Source organism: Gopherus evgoodei, chromosome 5 (genome assembly GCF_007399415.2).
Source record: "Gopherus evgoodei ecotype Sinaloan lineage chromosome 5, rGopEvg1_v1.p, whole genome shotgun sequence".
NCBI lineage: Eukaryota > Metazoa > Chordata > Testudines > Testudinidae > Gopherus > Gopherus evgoodei.
Window position 1 is genome coordinate 130,159,761 of NC_044326.1, and position 17,734 is coordinate 130,177,494.

Below are 17,734 nucleotides of genomic sequence, written 5' to 3' on the forward strand. Positions count from 1 at the left end.
GGGAGTGGAACAATGGGGGTGCAGGAGGAGAGAAGGGAACCATGTCCATGTCCCTCTTTTCCCTGAGCTGAAAGCCCCTCTGGTGCTGTTCATCACTCTTCACAGTGTCATGCCACTGGTTGAAAACTTGTGTTTGGGGGAGAATCAGCAAGCGCGAGAACACAGATTTAATCAGCACTATCTTATTTTCTATTTTCCTCAAGGATCTGAACCACCCCCCTGGAGGACAGGAGGGAAAGGAGAGTCAAAGCAGCAGCCTGTAGGAACACAGAGGGGCATGGATTCTGCAGAAGCCATACTGGCATGCAAATGTCAAGGGGCAGGTGGGAATCATTTCTGAGCTTCTGTTCCTTCACAGGTCACTCAAAAATAAAGGGACAGATATACTACCTATTTCACTGGGGCTAAACAATGCTCCCCACAAACCTAATGACACTAATATGGTGGAAACTGTGAGTTTCGTACCTATCTATCTATCTACAGAGCACCACAATGGGGGACAATCTGGCCCTTTACAATTAATGTAAGGCAATGGGTAGCCATGCTCCGGTTGCTTTGTACCACAAGGACATTTGTAGTTTTGTAGCCTTCGACAAAGTATATGCATCCCACTGCCAGCTGCCTGGTCAACCAATGGAACAACAATTATCCTAGTAGACTCTGTCTAGTAAGCTAGCCCACTCTGTAGCTGTAATTCACCACGAGAGCAACGACAGAAGCAATCAGGTGGACAAGGCTCAAGTGTTTTTAACCACTCAGCACAGGGTTAGTCTAAGTCCTATCTACACTATAGTCTCTACTGTTGCTCCCATCCAGTTAAGAATTGTGACTAGAATGTTTGCTGGAATACACAAGGCCTTTATCCCAATGCTTCAATACTCTAACACATTTATTTCCATTTCATTTTGGTTCTTCCTTGCTCCAACATGCTCCCAAGACTGTAGGCATTTTAATTTCATCATATAATTTAACTCTGCTTTCAGAGCAACTATCTGTACTTGTTTACTTTATTTTAACCCACATCTGAGCCTTTTGGCATCACTAGCATCTTCTGTGAGAGACATCACTGCTTTTTTCTATAGGAGTAATTACACTGCAGTCTGATTAATGCTGTCAAGAGTTCTAGTTCAAAACTCCTTGAAGGATAAAAAATACAAGGGCCAAATACTATAAAGTGCTAATGCCTTCAACTCCCATTGAAGTTAGATAATTTTAAAAGGCTCACTACTTCTCCCACTCGGGACTTGTCTACACATGAAGTTATTCAGGAATAGCTGTTCCTGAATAACTCCATGTGTGGACACACTCGGTTCAGAATAAGGGTGCCTTGTTCCTGTTTAGCAATGGCTAAGTTAAACAGGAACAAGGCATCCTTATACTGGGCTGAGATTGTCCACATATGGAGTTATTCAAGAATAGCTTTCCTGAATAACTCCATGTGAAGACAGCCCTTACATCTGAGACCTGAAAGAAAGAACAGCTCAACCAGGTACTAAAATTCATCGTTTAGTCTGTTCATTTTCTGTCTTACCAAAGACAAGACAAAATGCAACAGCTGGGTTTTTACAAGTCCATAAAACAATATACCTACGATTGAAAAAAGAGCACTAACTTCTGGCCTTAAGTCATGTTACTGTGGGAGGAAAAAAATAGTATGCATTTAAAGTGGAAGCAAGGATCTCAGGTTTTCAGACTTAACTCTATTTCCTTTCATATGTTGGTTTTTACAACTAATGTCATTTACACTTATTTTTTATTTGTACTCATTTTTATTTAAATTTTTACTGTTTAGTTATAAACCAATGAAACCAGAAATCTGTAATGAAAATAGCTATAAGCTCTTTAATCACATCAGTGAAAATGATGCTGCTATAACTATATTCTTTGGAACAGGCCATTTCTAACTTTCTATTTCAAGGAAATTAAACTCTGCAAAATATACTGTGCAGAGACTGCCCCTCTATCCAAGACAACTCTCTTGCATACATGAAAGGAGACCTGAGTTAAATTCCTGGTCTCACTCACTAGGTCAGAAAGGCTGAGAATTTTGTGAAAGCAGCAAACACAGCTTTGGAGAAAGGGAAATGTTTTGTATTATCAACAGCAACCTATCCATCTTAAAGAACAGTTCTAAAACCATTCAAATATAGTCCTATTCTATCCTCTGCAGCTGGGAGGATTATGGTTGCTAAATGGGTCCTTTTGGGAGATGGAGGGAAATGAGAACACATGATTTCTCCATCTCAGGTTCCATCACTCTAGATTTTGTGAACTGAACACAGCTGTGATCACTTCTCTAGCTCCTCTCAAACATCTCATTTATTAGACTAGACAACATCACAACTGCTGACTTGTGTGGAAGAGAGGTATGACATCGAACAATAGGTCAGAACAGATTAATGGACAATTTAAGATAGTAACACTGCAGAGAGAGTCTTTTATGCTTTCTCTTTGAGAAAGGCCATCTTGGCTGAAAGGTGGGCTGGAAGTATTGTGCTGTTGTTACTTGGGAGTACTGCAGTGCAGACTTACCCTTTACTGCAGTTGTAATTATGTTATCACTCACAAGGTTTAAATGTAACAGTTCTTTATTTAATAGTGACCAGGTCTACACGACACGGCGGTAAAAATGCCAGCAAGCTCCCACAGTCATGTGGTTGAGCTGTTCTTTCTTTCAGGTCTCAGATGTAAGGGCTGTCTTCACATGGAGTTATTCAGGAAAGCTATTCCTGAATAACTCCATATGTGGACAATCTCAGCCCAGTATAAGGATGCCTTGTTCCTGTTTTAAGAAAAGAAAGCCTAAGCATAGACAAAACCTCAGTGCTACTCTACTAAGGACCGGTGTTACACAGTGAGAGACAGCAGAACGTACTCTTCTCTAAGCAAGATTCTAGCACCAGACACTAGGAGAATTCAGAAGAGCCCTGAATTTCTATGCAGTGTCCTAGATCTTATCACCCTGTTACAGGGAGATACGCAACTTCCACAGCACTGTCTCTTTCCCACCATCCAACTGATGGGCCTCTCCTGGCGCTCCACATGGAAGAGGTTCTGTAGGGTTTCAGGATACAGCTAGGGGCAGAGGAGAGGGCTGGACACCAATCACACAGTCTCCTGATGATCATTTGAACTACCACATAAAAGCCTGAGTGAGAGTTACTTAGGTTTGGAGTTTCATTAATTGCTTCTGGATCTCCACAACAGCAGCTGTTCAGCAGCCTCAGGGGAAATAGCTGCAAGGCTCATACAGGAGCTCTGCAGCAAATGTGCATCAGAGAAGAAAGGACAAGCAATGATTAGTGTAGAGATCTCCATATTTCTGAGCTCACCCTTTCCTAACGATCCACAGGCATTGGGGCGGGCTTTGTTCCCTACAAACTCCTCAAGTCCCAAATTCTGCACAGTTTTCAATTATCTCGCTATTCCCCTGGAATTCCCCAGTCCACCTTCTGTATCCACCTGTTGTCTCTCATCTTGTATTTAGACTGTAAGTTCCTTGGGTCATCTTTGTGTTGTATGTTTGTACAGTACCTAGCACAATGAGGCCCTGATCAGGGTTCTTAAGCACCACTACAATACAAATACATTTCCCAGGTCATTGACCTCTTTGTGCCCCTTCTCCAGAGGAATTCACAATCTGACCCATACTTTGTACAAGATATGGTAAACTGTTCTGACCGCTGACCTAAGATTTTAGAAAAACTGTTGAACATAAGGGGAATTTTCAACTTCTATGAAGCTTGCAATACGTCTCATGAGGAAAATGTTCATGGAACTTCAGTTTCAAATATTAAGAGGAGAGCAAATCCTGACTGACATGCAGAACCCTCTAATTAGACTTTGCAAGATTCTTGATCCTTGAAACACTACCAGAAAAAGCTTCAGGAATTAGGAATATTGTAAATTTCATTTTGCTGGCATCGGTACACAAAGCAAAGCAGAGTCAGGCAGGGCAGACAACTAAGGAGAAAGAAAAAAAATGGGGAAGGGGGGAGAAAGAGGGAGAGTCTTGAGGAGAGAAACAAGTACAGAACCCTGAGCAGGAAAGGTAGCAGACAAAGAGATAAGGAAAGCAACATTAAAAGGGAGGGGGGAAATGAAACATTATAAAGATATTATAGCATGAGAAATCAGGTTTAAAAAACACACAGTATTCAATATACAAATGTACTACATGATGTGGCAGATATTATCCAAAACTAACAAACTTTTTAAAAATGTGTTCATACAGATAGGACTTTAAATGCAATAAAAAGCTTATACAACTTATTAAGGTATATGCAGCAAGTACTTCTGGATCTGCCTATACCAGGGGTTAGTAACCTTTCAGAAGTGGTGTGCTGAGTCTTCATTTATTCACTCTAATTTAAGGTTTTGCATGCCAGTAATACATTTTAACGTTTTTAGAAAGTCTCTTTCTATAAGTCTATTATAGACAACTAAATTATTGTTGTATATAAAGTAAATAAGGTTTTTTAAATGTTTAAGAAGCTTCATTTAAAATTAAATTAAAATGCAGAGCCCCTCAGACCAGTGGCCAGGACCCAGGCAGTGTGAGTGCCACTGAAAATCAGCTTGTATGCCGCCTTTGGCACGCGTGCCATAGGTTGCCTATCTCTGGCCTATACAAACAGGCATAACATTTTTACACCAACAGAAAACACCCTGGAGATTAAAACTAAGAAAAAGCAAAATGACCAGTGATCCAGAAAGTCAAAATATGAATTATTGTGAACTTTTTCTACTGTGGAGGAACTGAAAAAGTTCAAGTGCAAAATCTTAAATGGCATGATAGTGAAGTATTAAACACCGCTCCCAAGAATCTGTCTGGAATAGAGGTCCCAGTAGTATTTGAGTTTTATCCCATGCTTTCATTTAGCATTTCTGTCCATTACAAGATGGTGGCAAATTGTCATGCATCACAAGACTATTTCTGACAACTTTCATTTCTCAGTGTGTTAGGCATAGCTTGCTTTCCTAATTTTTTAAATAGGAAAACTCTTATATTAGCAGAGGTTTAATGATTTACAGAAACGGCTCTAACTTAAATCTTTCAACAGCACAATGTATTGAGTTAACTGGTTAGTGAACCACATTCCTAAAAAGCTACAAAACATACAGGTTACCAAGGGCACACTGTGTATCTTTCAGTAAATTATTAACTACTGCGCTGAGTAATAAAGGGAAGAACATGAGTTATTTGCTAAAGGATTCTTCGTCGAGCATACCGTTGCTATTCTCGTCTCAATAAGATTCTCCTTTTCTACCATATACTCATGGCCCACTTTAAAGAGTTCCAGCATTTTTGGAATGTCACGGCCCAGGGAATCTAATTCAAAAAACAAAAAGTGGAAGAAAGTATCAGCGTCCATACATCTAGTGCAACCAACATGAAAGAGTTAGAAACGTTCCCTCTAAAGATAATCAAGACAAGAAACCATTGTCCTCCTTGACACACCTGCAAGATGCTGAGGACAGGGTCAGGGCCCCCAATGGACCTCTATTCTATACCTTTACATCCCTAGGTTAGACTGAGTTGTTTTAGGAGCCTATGTACTTTTAATCAGTAATTACTGCACATGAATATTTCTATAACAGGATGCAGTTTATCTGCCAGAAATATATTAAGATAATTTAAGATGAAAAACCTGTAGTAGAGCTTTATAAAAATGAAGTCTCCTGCAACACAGCCTTATTACACCAGTTAGAGATCTGGTTTGGAAAATATATTTCTAAACTGAAATTAAACAGAAAAAAAACAAACAAAACAAAACTGCATATGTTTAAAATACAAGATGATCAAAATATAGTTAGTAAGCGACAATATTAGACAATTTATACAATGTGCTGACTCAATCCAGCCAAGATAGATACATCCATTCCCATCAGTAACAACAAGAGAAAAAACCGCTGAGCTTCAAGGGCCTATTTGGCTTATAATGTCATGTGCTTGTTTGAAATGTAAACTCTATTTTACCCATGTTTTTTTGCTGGCTGTAGGAGAAATCAGGTGTTGCTAAGCTAGAAACTGAATAATCTCTTAAGGCCACAATATAGGCTTTCTCCTGTGTGCTAATGCACATCTGTAGAGGTCTGTTACATTTTTGACAGGGTAGTCCTTTGTTCCAAATGTTTAAAGAGCACAAATGTCATCTGCCTGCTTGTAAATACATTGTGCAGACAGTTGTGGAGGGAAGAAAACACTAAAGATGAGGAAAAGTTCTTGATTGAAACTCTCAGTGCGTAACAATGTTAGCAAAAAAAAAAAAACGAATGCTTGAACAGCAGCAGGATTTTAGTTTGCATCATGCTAGAAGTAACAAATTAAGATCATTTGGAAACAAAGGAAGGTCAAAAAACAGAGAAAGATATTATAAAGAATGATATTTGTTGTTGTGGGAGATCCGATACCAAGAGAGGGAATATTTACAGCATCATGAAGAAACAAGACATACATATGAAGAAAATAATTGTGAAAGAGAAATAGGTTAAAGACAGATGCCATTCAAATGTGGTTAAAAAGTGGGCAAAACATACAAATAACTGGTAAGTTGTGGTGCAAGTGATTACACAAAATTTACGCACATTTTTCACTGTTTTAGTGAAATCATTTTCCCCCACAGAACTTTGCTATAAGCAGTTTATTATAAGCATATTTCAGTTCTTTGCAACATGTAAGTTTCAAAGTATGTGACTTTGCATGTATTTCTCTATGTAGATCTCTCACTACAAGTGGTTTCTTGCATATGAATAGTTCCCATAAGTTTACACAAATAGGGCTCGACTCTAAACTCAAGTTCATTTAAACTGAAGAACTGGCTCAGAGGACCAGATTTTTCAAAGATCATATTGGTCTCAAATCACAATCAAACTCGGTAAAGATCCTCTCACCAGTCAGTAAAAGACTTCATTCCAGATATACATTTTACACAGCTTCATTTCCTAAATTAACAGGCTGATTAAATTGTTTCACGAGAAAACTCCTGCTAAAGGGCTTATTATTTAATATTAATACATTAATGTAATTAAGTATTTAATAAAATAATATTTAATGAAAATGCCTTACTTCTGTTAGTCTTTGGAAATTTTTTTCTTAGTTTGTTTTTTAAAGGTAGCAGTTTTGCTATTATTTCAGGAACGGCTATGTAAAAATCTGCATTGATTTCATCATCCAAAATCTGAAATTAAAAAAGCCAGAATAATAATGTGAAAGTTTGCAATATACAGAGAGGTAAGTATAAGTAATATTTATTTTTGAGATAAAATGCTCAGAATTAAAAAAAAAAAAACCCTCAAGAAAGAAAAAGCCTTCTGTCTCGTGTTTCTCGGCCATCAGATTTTAAACATTTGGCAATATGACCAATGCAGTGTCAAAGAGTGCTAGGTTCTGTACTAGGGAAGACAAAGTCTAAAGAGTTCTTGGAACCAACTTTGTAGTTCTTAGAAAGATCACACTCTTAAAGCCAACCACAAGAGAATGTAAAACTAAGACCTAATTATACTGGTTTGTAAGCTTTAGAGAGCAATGGAAAATTACATTCCATAAATAATTTTTTTAAATTGTAAAAAATAAAATAGGCTTTATTTTCATTGCCAGAAAAGGCTAAAGAAAAAAAAAAAACACACCACAGCAAGCTTCTTTTAAAACAGTGGTTTTCAACCTGGAGTCTGCAGACAATGTCTAAGGGGTCTGCAAAATATTGCTATTACCACAGAACAGTGGTTTTCAACCTGTGGTCCACAGATCCCTGGGGCTGGGGATCTGCGGACTATGCATCTCCATTTGAAATTATTTAGGGATCCGCAAATGAAAGCTTGAAAACAACTCCTTTAAAGTGACCAAAAGACGACTAAGGTAAAGGAGGGCAAACCTGTTTTATCTTACATCTTATAACATATTCACATTGCTTACTTTTCTCCTTACAACCCCATTCTCCTTCCTTATCAGAGCATGTGTTACATCTACTTACATGTCAGTAAACTAGAATGAGCTTAACACCATCCTTTGTCTCACCTCTCAGTTTAGACCACAGAAACTTACAAGGGTAAAGCTTCCCAGCCTTGACAGAGTTTTTGTAAAGTGAAAAATGCAATTTACACTAATATAAAAGAAAATACCATTTGGATTAATTCAGTCCCTCCTGCAAAAGCAGCTCCATTTTCTTTTGCTATTTTAATTTCTTCTGCTTTCTGTAAAAAAACAAAGAAAAAAAAGATAGCCCAGATATAACATATGTACTAGCAATCATTCTGTTATTACTTCAATGTCACCAACAGTAGAATGATTTTGCCAGCACAGCCATATGCATTGAATGAAAAGCCAATTCACTTGTGAGTTAAACATGAAACTATCAGACGAGAACAACTTTGTAAAACTAGTGAAGTTTAGAGATAGGTGACTCTGGGGATCTTTAGTGGAAGCTCTCTCTCTAATGCACAAATTTTAATCAGGTCCCAGTAAGGAGTGGCAACAAAATCTTTGCCATGATCTCACCAAATCTAGAGAACAGTGTTACAATGAGACAGGAAATGTTAATTTATGCTGAGTAGTTTTCACTCAGTTTCTTGCTTTCTTTCTCCCATGATCAGGATGAAGCAAGCAGCCATCTGCTGGATGGAGTCTTATTCCTTAAAGAAAAAGTGGAGGAAGTTTTAGTGCACTAGTGAAGATGATTGTTAATCACTTCCCTGAGGTGAACAAGCTACCATTAAACAAATACTGAAGAGCCCTTTACTTGAAACGATGTTTGGAAATTATTCATTCTGTACACGTGATCCAATTAGTTTCCTTTCAGATCTCAGCACTGAACAGAAACCATCAATATCATCTAGTGATCTGTCAACAGCTTTTAATACCATTGATGAGATATTAATGGCTTGCTTACATGAGCTATTATAAAATCATGTTTAGTTTTTATAAAAAAAGAAATTACACAGCTTCACACTTTCTTTTCAGAGGGGTCCTGGTGGGTAGATTCTGAGGAAACTACTTGTCCTCCCCAGATGCTCACATATGAAAGGTCACAATGAGTTGCATTCTGTCTCACTCTTATCCACTGTGCAAATTGTACAATGAGAGAGAGAAGTTTCAGAGCTGCAGTATCATCAGTCTGCTGGGGATACTCCATTCTACATCAGAGGGGTAGCCGTGTCAGTCTGGATCTGTAAAAGCAGCAAAGAATCCTGTGGCACCTTATAGACTAACAGACGTTTTGGAGCATGACCATGCGTCTGATGAAGTGGGTATTCACCCACGAAAGCTCATGCTCCAAAACGTCTGTTAGTCTATAAGGTGCCACAGGATTCTTGCTGCTTTTCCATTCTACATCTTCCATTTAATTCTGATTTTACAAAATCACTTCTTTCCGAGTAATATGACTTAGGCAGGGACCTCGATGAAAGCAAACTGGATGACAAGTGGAAGCTTTTGTTAGAAGACAGAGTCAGAAAATGGCAGCATGAATATCCAGAACCTCCTAAGACAGATGCACACTATGCCCACCTTTTACTAAAATGGCTACTGGAGGTCCTACTGGAATCCTTACTGCCCCTGAATTCTCAGTTGGTAAGCTGGCCCCTAGTGCCTTTCATTATCGATAGATAGCGAGGAAATTGCAGGTATTCTTTTCCAATACAGGCAATACAACCATGATTCATGTCTCTCTCACTTGATATTAGATTACTCTACTGCATTCTGCTTAGGGCTACCTTTGCAATCTACACTAGGTGGAGCTTGTGGGTAGAATGCTGTTGCTTGTCTGAGTGGTGGCTTGAATATAGAACACTTGGACTCAAGTTTCTGCAGTGGTTTCCTGCTATCTTCTGGGTAATCGTTATCCTTGCAACCCTAAATGGTCTGTGATATCGTTGTTTGGGAGACTGCTTTTCACTTTATACCCTTTTAAAACTATTAAAGTCAGCTGGAAGCCTCTCCACAGCTCAAGTCTCCAGAAGTGGTAGCCGTGTCAGTCTGGATCTGTAAAAGCAGCAAAGAAACCCGCTCTCACATTTGATGAAATTTGCTCCCTTTGATGATTTTCTACAATTACACTAACAAGCTCCAGGGCCCAATACAAAATATTTATTTTGCTTAAATGTTGGTCTATTTTTGTTATAGTTCATCTTGTGCCTGAAAAAATGGCTGCTATTAGACTGCAGTATAGGTTCTGCCAATGCTTGCGCTGTACCTATTCTGTGGGTAGGTGAAGATTTGTGGTATATAGAGCTGTTAATGCAGGACCTTTCATAAGCATTTAAGTACTTTAAATGAAATGTATCAGCAAAAGTTCTATACAAGACTTATTCCAAAATATTAGTTTTCTATTATGTACATAAGTCAGGCATTTGGCAGTCTTGAATGAAAGGAGAAAAAGTTTAAGGAGGGCAACTAAAAGATTGAGCATTTGGTATTAAGACAAACCAAATACAGAGGCACAAACTTTATATTATATATTGAAGTTTAAACAAATAAAGGTGAAAAATAATTATGGACAAATGGGGAAAATGAGAAAAACAGCAATGGATTCTAACAAGTGAAAGGACACTTCCTTTAGCCCACATTAGGTTACAAGAACTCCATTATGAGTTGCTTCAGCCTTGGTACTCAATTCCTCTTAAATTTACCATACTAGAATATTCTGCTAACACAAGACAGGAGAACCCAAAAAAGTAGGAATAAATGTATTAAATTGCTAAGCAAGCAGAGCCCAGGTCCAGGGCTGCAGTTCCCGGGGAGAGATGGCCCTCCTTCCCAGCCTCAGCTCTGTGGTGGGGGAAAAGACTCGCCTCCTTTCCAGCCCCAGCTCAGGGGCTACCACAGTGGGGGAGCGACAGAGAGACCCCCCTCCTTCCCAGCCTCAGCTCTGTAGCTGCCGTGACAGGTGAGAGAGGGCACATCCATCACACCAGAAAGGTAAAGACTACTGATAGTAAAATATGAACTGTGGGCTTTTATTTGTAGAGCAAAAAAGTATTTATTATCAAGGGATTTTTTTTAATAGCACTTCTATCCAAAGTGCTTTACAATATTTAGCTAACGGTACAAACAACATTTGGAAAGATCATTAAGTGGTCCACCGAGACCCTCAGTAATTTTCAAGTGGTTCGCAAAAAAAAAACGTTTAAGAACTGTCCTACACATATACAAAATGAACCATGTACTAAACTTTTGTTGTATACATAAAATATCTGAAATGCAGGACTTTTACATAACATATTTACTCACCTCTGTGAATACCACAACTTTATTGATTTCACTTGCAAAAGGATAAGGTAGAAGAATGGTGCCGACAAACTGATCCACTTTTTTCTAATGATATAAAAAAAAACAAGTGGTTGGTGCAAATTTAAAACTATCTTACTGTAGGACATCTAAAGCCTAACTGGAACTTGGTTTATACAAAAGCTTTTTTTGTATATTTTTTCCACTTGTGTGGAGCTGGTCCACTATGTACTAACATTTGTGTTGTAAGTTGACTATGAACTACTGAAATTACAAATAAAGAAGAACAGCTCTACCTACAGATTATTATTGGTACGTTAGGTAAACTGTTGACTTGACAACTAGATAGCCTAAAATGCATTACTTGAAATATGAGAATAGAACAAATTGACACTTTACACACTTCTGTATTTTTGTCCCTCTAGTTCAATTTATTACTCCCTCAAAACAAGGAAAGCGCTATGCCATTCCCATACACGCTGCTATTCTTGTCGTGCTGCCAAGAGAGAAGTGACAACATTCACCAAGGGCAGAAGAAAGTGAAATAAAAACAGGAGGGGAAAGAGGAAAGAAAATTATTGTCTCTACTCTCATTCCTGTAAGAAGTGCACCCAGGAACAGTAGGAGATTAGATGTGGATTGCTGTTCAGTACAGCACAATGTGAACAGCACTAGCAAGGGGGAGGAAAGAGTGAGAGAGAGAGAATATACTGGATTTTAACATGACCAGACACCAACTTTTAAACTATACAAATCTTCTAAAGGGACTATATGAACACAGATAATCATTATCAAAATAGGTTGGGTCTTGGAATAGGACTTTAACTATACAGCAGTCTTTAAAACATTAGAAGAACAGAAATTGTTGATAACTGGAGGAAACAACATCTTAAGTCCTGAATTTGAAGGATACCATGTACAGTTCTGCCAAAGCACAGCGTCATCTAGGAAAGACCACTGATACCTGGCATAAACATGTCACAAAACGTGAAAGAAGTTTGGAGACTGAGCCAGAGAAGATGACAGGAAAGACTTCACTATACTGTATTTCTTTCCCTTACAATTAATAAAGGTGGTTTCTTAAAATATCACAACTGCAAATCCGTAGGTACTGTCAACATACCTTCTTCTCCAGCATCATATCCAGAGTGATGTTAGCATACACATGTTGTTTTGGGTAAGTGAAGTCCAACTGCTGAAACTTCTTCAGCATGTCCACAGCCACCTCTGCATCATAGACTGGCCTTTCATACAACCATGTTAAATACACATCATCCACTGGCTTGCTTGCTAACTTTCGTCTGTAAGTGTTCTTTTTTTTTGCTGGCTCTGCATCTGAAGTTTTCTGCTTGGCATCCTTTGAACCTTTTTTTGCAGTTCTTTTGCAAATCAAAATGATAAATATAAGACCATTAACCTTAATGCTTAGTATGTACTTGAATACAAAAGAGTTTGGTTGAAACTGCATCTCAATAAAAAGCAATGTCTTGTGTGGCCAAGTCAACTCACGAAATGTCAATCCATCAAAGCTGCGCTTGACTTCCCACCTGCTCCGCCCACCCATTTACTGTAAACATAGAGGAAGAGTAAAGACAAATCAGAACCAAAAGGCTATTAATGAAACTGAACCTCAAAGGTTATGAAGCAAGAGATGTTAGAATGCCTAGTGACCGACTATGAGTATGGTCACAGATGGACTTTGCTAGTCATCTTAATGAAGATTTAAATAATCAGAACATAGCGTCTATTAAATAAATCATCATAATCCCTCTAAACCAATCTGCCTCAGTAACCCAGTAAAAATTCATAAAGAATTAAACATTACAATGCTATTTTCTTCCTAGCTTCAAGTTTCCTGTGGGATGTAGCTCCCACTTCTTCATGGCAACAATCCTGAATATCCTCTCAGAAATCAGAAGCTTTAAAATCTGTTTTTGTGCAATCAGTTTAGTGAAAGAGCACCAACGACTTTGGAATCTGAATTTGTGCTCTGATAATGACGGACTCCCTAGATCAGGAGTCGGCAACCTTTCAGAAGTGGTGTGCCAAGTCTTCATTTATTCACTCTAATTTAAGGTTTCGAGTGCCAGTAATACATTTTAATGTTTTTAGAAGGTCTCTTTCTATATGTCTATAATATGTGACTAAACTATTGTTGTATGTAAAGTAAATAAGGTTTTTAAAATGTTTAAGAAGCTTCATTTAAAATTAAATTAAAATGCAGAGCCCCCCGGGCTGGTGGCCAGGACCCGGGCAGTCTGAGTGCCACAGAAAATCAGCTCGTATGCCACCTTTGGCACATGTACCATTGGTTGCCTACCCCTGCCCTAGATAAATATTAGAGCAAAATATCCCGGCTTTGGCTCAAAAGTTAGTTTAGATAACTGTGTTGGCTTCACCACTGATCTGCCAACGTTAGTGCACAAGTTGCATTCCATTGTTACCACTTAATTTGTATTTAATGGAAAAAACAAATTGAAATTCCTACCCCGATATAACATGGCCTGATATAACACGAATTCAGATATAACGCGATAAAGCAGTGCTCCGGGGGAGCGGGGCTGCGCACTCCAGCAGATCAAAGCAAGTTCGATATAACGCGGTTTCACCTATAATGCAGTAAGATTTTTTGGCTCCCAAGGACAGCGTTATATCGGGGTAGAGGTGTATTACAAAAAGGACTAGTTCCATTTTTAGAAATTCAAATAAACACTTCCAAAAGCAGTATGATTTTCTTCTCAAAAAAGGCAAGTGGGACATTATCCTGGCAATCCTATTTACGCACAGATCTGTAGGATTTAGTTCCCCCCGACGTTTTAAGACTATCCGAAAGAAAACAATGTGAATGTGCTTTGCCATCTTTGCCAGTTTCCATTAATTTCCTGTAAGAAGGAATTAATTCAGTGCCATACTGAACAAGCCCATATCCTGTGTATATGGGAAAAATATTGTAACCCATTACAACTAGTACAGTAGAAGCCATTTAAGACTGGCTACTCAGGCAGATCAAATAAAGCTGTTTTACCCAATGCGGGTCATAAATGATCAGCCCTGTCCACCCTCCTCCTCACAGCTCTCTGCAACTTCCTTAAGTTTTCTCTACTTTTAAGAATCCCATTTTGGGGAGTCCTAACACCTCTTAGGTTCTATATCAGTGGTTCCCAAACTAGGGGCATGGCTTGTTCAGCGTAAACCCCTGGCGGGCCGGGCCGGTTTGTTTACCTGACATGTCAGCAAATTCGGCTGATTGCAGCTCTCTGTGGCTACGGTTAGCCATTCTCGGCCAATGGGAGCTGCAGGAAGTGGCGCAGGCCAAGGAACGTGCTGGCTGCCACTTCCCGCCACCACCATTGGCCTGGAGTGGCGAACTGCGGACACTGGGACCTGCGATTGGCCGAACCTGGCGGCAGATAAACAAACTGGCCTGGCCCACTAGGGGCTTACCCTGAACAAGCTGCGCTCCCTAGTTTGGGAACCGCTTCGCTATAATCTATTGAATTTTAAATTTTGTTTTTATTAAGGAAGGAAATCGGTCTATTTTTACGTGAGACTTTGGTTATCACAAAGGACAGAGAAAGTAGGGTTCTCAAGGATTGTCACATGATCATAACAGAATTCAGAATTCTCTCATAACAGGAAAAAGAGCAGTTTACTCTTAAGCAATTCTTTGCTATCTTTAAAAGTTAAGGTCCTGATTTTTAAAGGTGCTGTGTAAGTACAATTCCTGTCAAAGTCAATGGGAGCTTTGGCTGCTCAATAGCTCTGGAAAAATCAGGAACTAAGTATTTGGGAATAAATATTCTCAAGGTCTTTTGCACCTGATACTCTGCATTTCATTTGACTGTGTTAAAGATCTAAATTAATGTTGCACAGTTATGTCAAAACACAAAAGTTAAGCTAATATTTGCAACTCCACTCCTTCATGCATGTGTGATGTGGTATGGTACAGTCTCCAATCAGGTGATCACATACTGCTATTTAAACACAACATAATACCAAGCTCTTGTAGAAGATGCTGTACACATATGTACCTAAGACTGTGAAAAAATAAAAATAATGGACTACTCTGTGGATGTCTGACATATAATACACTAAAATAATTTATATACCCTCTCTTCAGACCCACTACCACCAGAACCATATTTTTATCTTAAGATTTTATCCTGTGACCCATCACCATTGTATATAAGCACCTTTCACATAAAAACAATAGTAATACTGAAATCTACAACAACAAAAGTCAGCCAAAGTTTAATAGCTAAGCTAAGAGGCAACTGAAAGGATTATATATATATATGCAATTACAAAGCTATACAGCTATTCATACAAGTGTTGTATATATTTCATGGTCTTCCCTTCCTGAGTCTATTCAAATGTTGCTCATCATCTTATGTTCCAATCCTGCAAACAGCTCTCTGCAGGAAGACCCCAAGTGCCTTCATGACATTATCTAGTTTTCAAGGCTAATGAGAATGGGAGGGTGAAGAGGACATAAAGGAAGAAATAGATATAGAAGGATGAGCATTAAAAGTATGTTGTCAATTTAAAGTCATACTTCCATTACACTATACTTCGCCTACTTTTTCAAGCAACACTTCACATTACTATAACAGACAGAAATTAGGAGCATTTGACAATATTTTGTGCATAGTAAGTTTTATTGTACTGTCTACATAAGATGAGAGGAAGAAAACTATGTACATCTTTCACCCAACAGATTTTTTAAGAGGAAAATGTGATTGTAAAACCACACCAACTGGCAGGAGAAGCAGGAGCATATGCACCACTTAAAATTACTAATTTTTATAAACCAACTAGCTTTCATGCTGATATTCTCCCTTTAGTAGTCCATTTGATAACAGTCTCACCTGGTAGGACTGACTAATTTTTACTAGTCTATTTTGTTCTGTAACATTTGTATTTATTTTACTGTTCATAAGCAAGTATATAGGAAAATGAATTAAAAAAATAAATACTGTGACTATGGCAAAGCAGTTATCTTTCTTCAGTAATAGTGTTTAACCAAAAGGTGGTCACTTCCAGAAGGGCCTCCAATACTCCATTAGAAAGGGAAGTAACATAAATTGCACTAGTGATATGTGCAACAGTGCCACTTATATCAATATTCAAGATATTATTAATTCTTCTGAATTTTAAAAGCCATTTGTGTAACCCATGATTACAGACACAGCCTGCTAGAAATATAGTAAACACTCACTTTGCAGCAGCATAGGGTCTAATGGATAGTGGTATGTTTCCAGAGCAGGGAACTACTGAGGTACGTTGATCAATCCTGGGAAAAATATGGCTGGGAAACTGAGCCAGAACTGTTTAAAAATACAAAAAAAAATGAAATTCGTAATATTGCTACTCTAATCAGTTAACACAAAAAGGTGGTTTTTTTTCCTTTAAGATATCTTTTGAGGCGATTTGTGAAGCTATTTTTGCAGATCTCCGTTCATAACAAACCCTTGGAGCAAGGCCTGTCAGCTGTGCCTCACGGGGGTGGGGGGGAGTCCTTAGTTTAGGATTCCTATTAAAAGCCCTTTTGAGTCTCTCCACGCCTTCTGCGGAGATCCCCGCTCTGCCTTCGCCGGCCCGCCGGGGGCAGCAGACTGGCTGCCCCGCTGCAGGGAACAGACTCGCCAGCCGTTCTCCGGCCCCACATGAGACACTCGTTCCAGGGCCGTGGCCCGCCCCGCCCCGCCGAGCCTCCGCAGCGGGTGGCAGCCAGACCGGAGGCCCAGGCGAACAGAGCGGGAGCGGGGCGGCCCCACGGCTCCCAGCGATCCCGGACTGGGCCGGCTCCGCCCGCGGGAGCAGGCCCGGCGCCCCCACCCCTGTTACCCCGAGGGAGGAGCGGGGGCTCCCCGCTCAGCGGCCCCCGGGCTCAGTTCCAGGCCGCCCCCCCCCCCCCCGCACTCACGTCTCCGCAAGCAGCACCTGCCGGGCGCCGCCATGTCGCCGAGCCGGGCCGTGTCACACTCAAAGCGAACCCAGCTGCCGCACGGAGCCGAGGAGCAAGGTTCCGGGGGTGGAGCGGTTCGCGGTGTCACACCCTTTCCCCTCCGCTGGGGCGGGAGAGAGCAGCCCCCGCCCCCTGTGGGTGGGGCACGTGGAAGCCGGGTCTGCCGCACAGGATTGCAGGACGGTCAATGGGAGCCAAGAGCCCCTGGTACCTGGGGGAAGAGGGAGCTGCCCCCAGCCCCAGCCCCCAGGTTTGGTTCAGTGGCGCTCAGCACCCTCATTATACACATTGTTGCTGACCCCCTGTAACCTCCTGTGCCTGGTGACCTGTGTGCTCCCCCCGCCCCCAGTCTCTTGCTCATGCTTGTGCAAGGGCTGGGCCGGGCATGTAACTGTGGGTGCCAGGTCTGCTGGCTCGAGAGCAGGGCTAGAGAGGTGGCCTGCCCCAGACGGTCAGGGTCATGGAGAGGGTAGTAGCCTTGGCCCCGGGGCCTTGCTTCATATTGGGATTGTGTTGTTTTTCTGATTGATAAAAGTATTGGG

At 40.1% G+C, this 17,734-nt stretch overlaps 1 protein-coding gene across 2 annotated transcripts in view; it reads right to left on the reverse strand.

The window, feature by feature from the left end:
* MRPL1 (mitochondrial ribosomal protein L1) overlaps positions 1-17,211 on the reverse strand; it is a 32,063-nt gene extending 14,852 nt beyond the window's left edge. For both annotated transcript variants that reach the window (XR_004000717.1, XM_030565126.1), the window contains exons 1-7: positions 17,151-17,211; positions 16,443-16,551; positions 12,348-12,603; positions 11,228-11,311; positions 8,122-8,193; positions 7,070-7,181; positions 5,232-5,332 (exon numbers count right to left, since the gene is read on the reverse strand). Coding sequence is in view for 1 of the 2 variants with exons in the window: in XM_030565126.1 (XP_030420986.1) it covers positions 5,232-5,332; positions 7,070-7,181; positions 8,122-8,193; positions 11,228-11,311; positions 12,348-12,603; positions 16,443-16,551; positions 17,151-17,184 (768 nt within the window). In the remaining variant the exon portion in view is untranslated. The remainder of the gene's footprint in view (positions 1-5,231; positions 5,333-7,069; positions 7,182-8,121; positions 8,194-11,227; positions 11,312-12,347; positions 12,604-16,442; positions 16,552-17,150) is intronic.
* Positions 17,212-17,734: the final 523 nt, after the last annotated feature.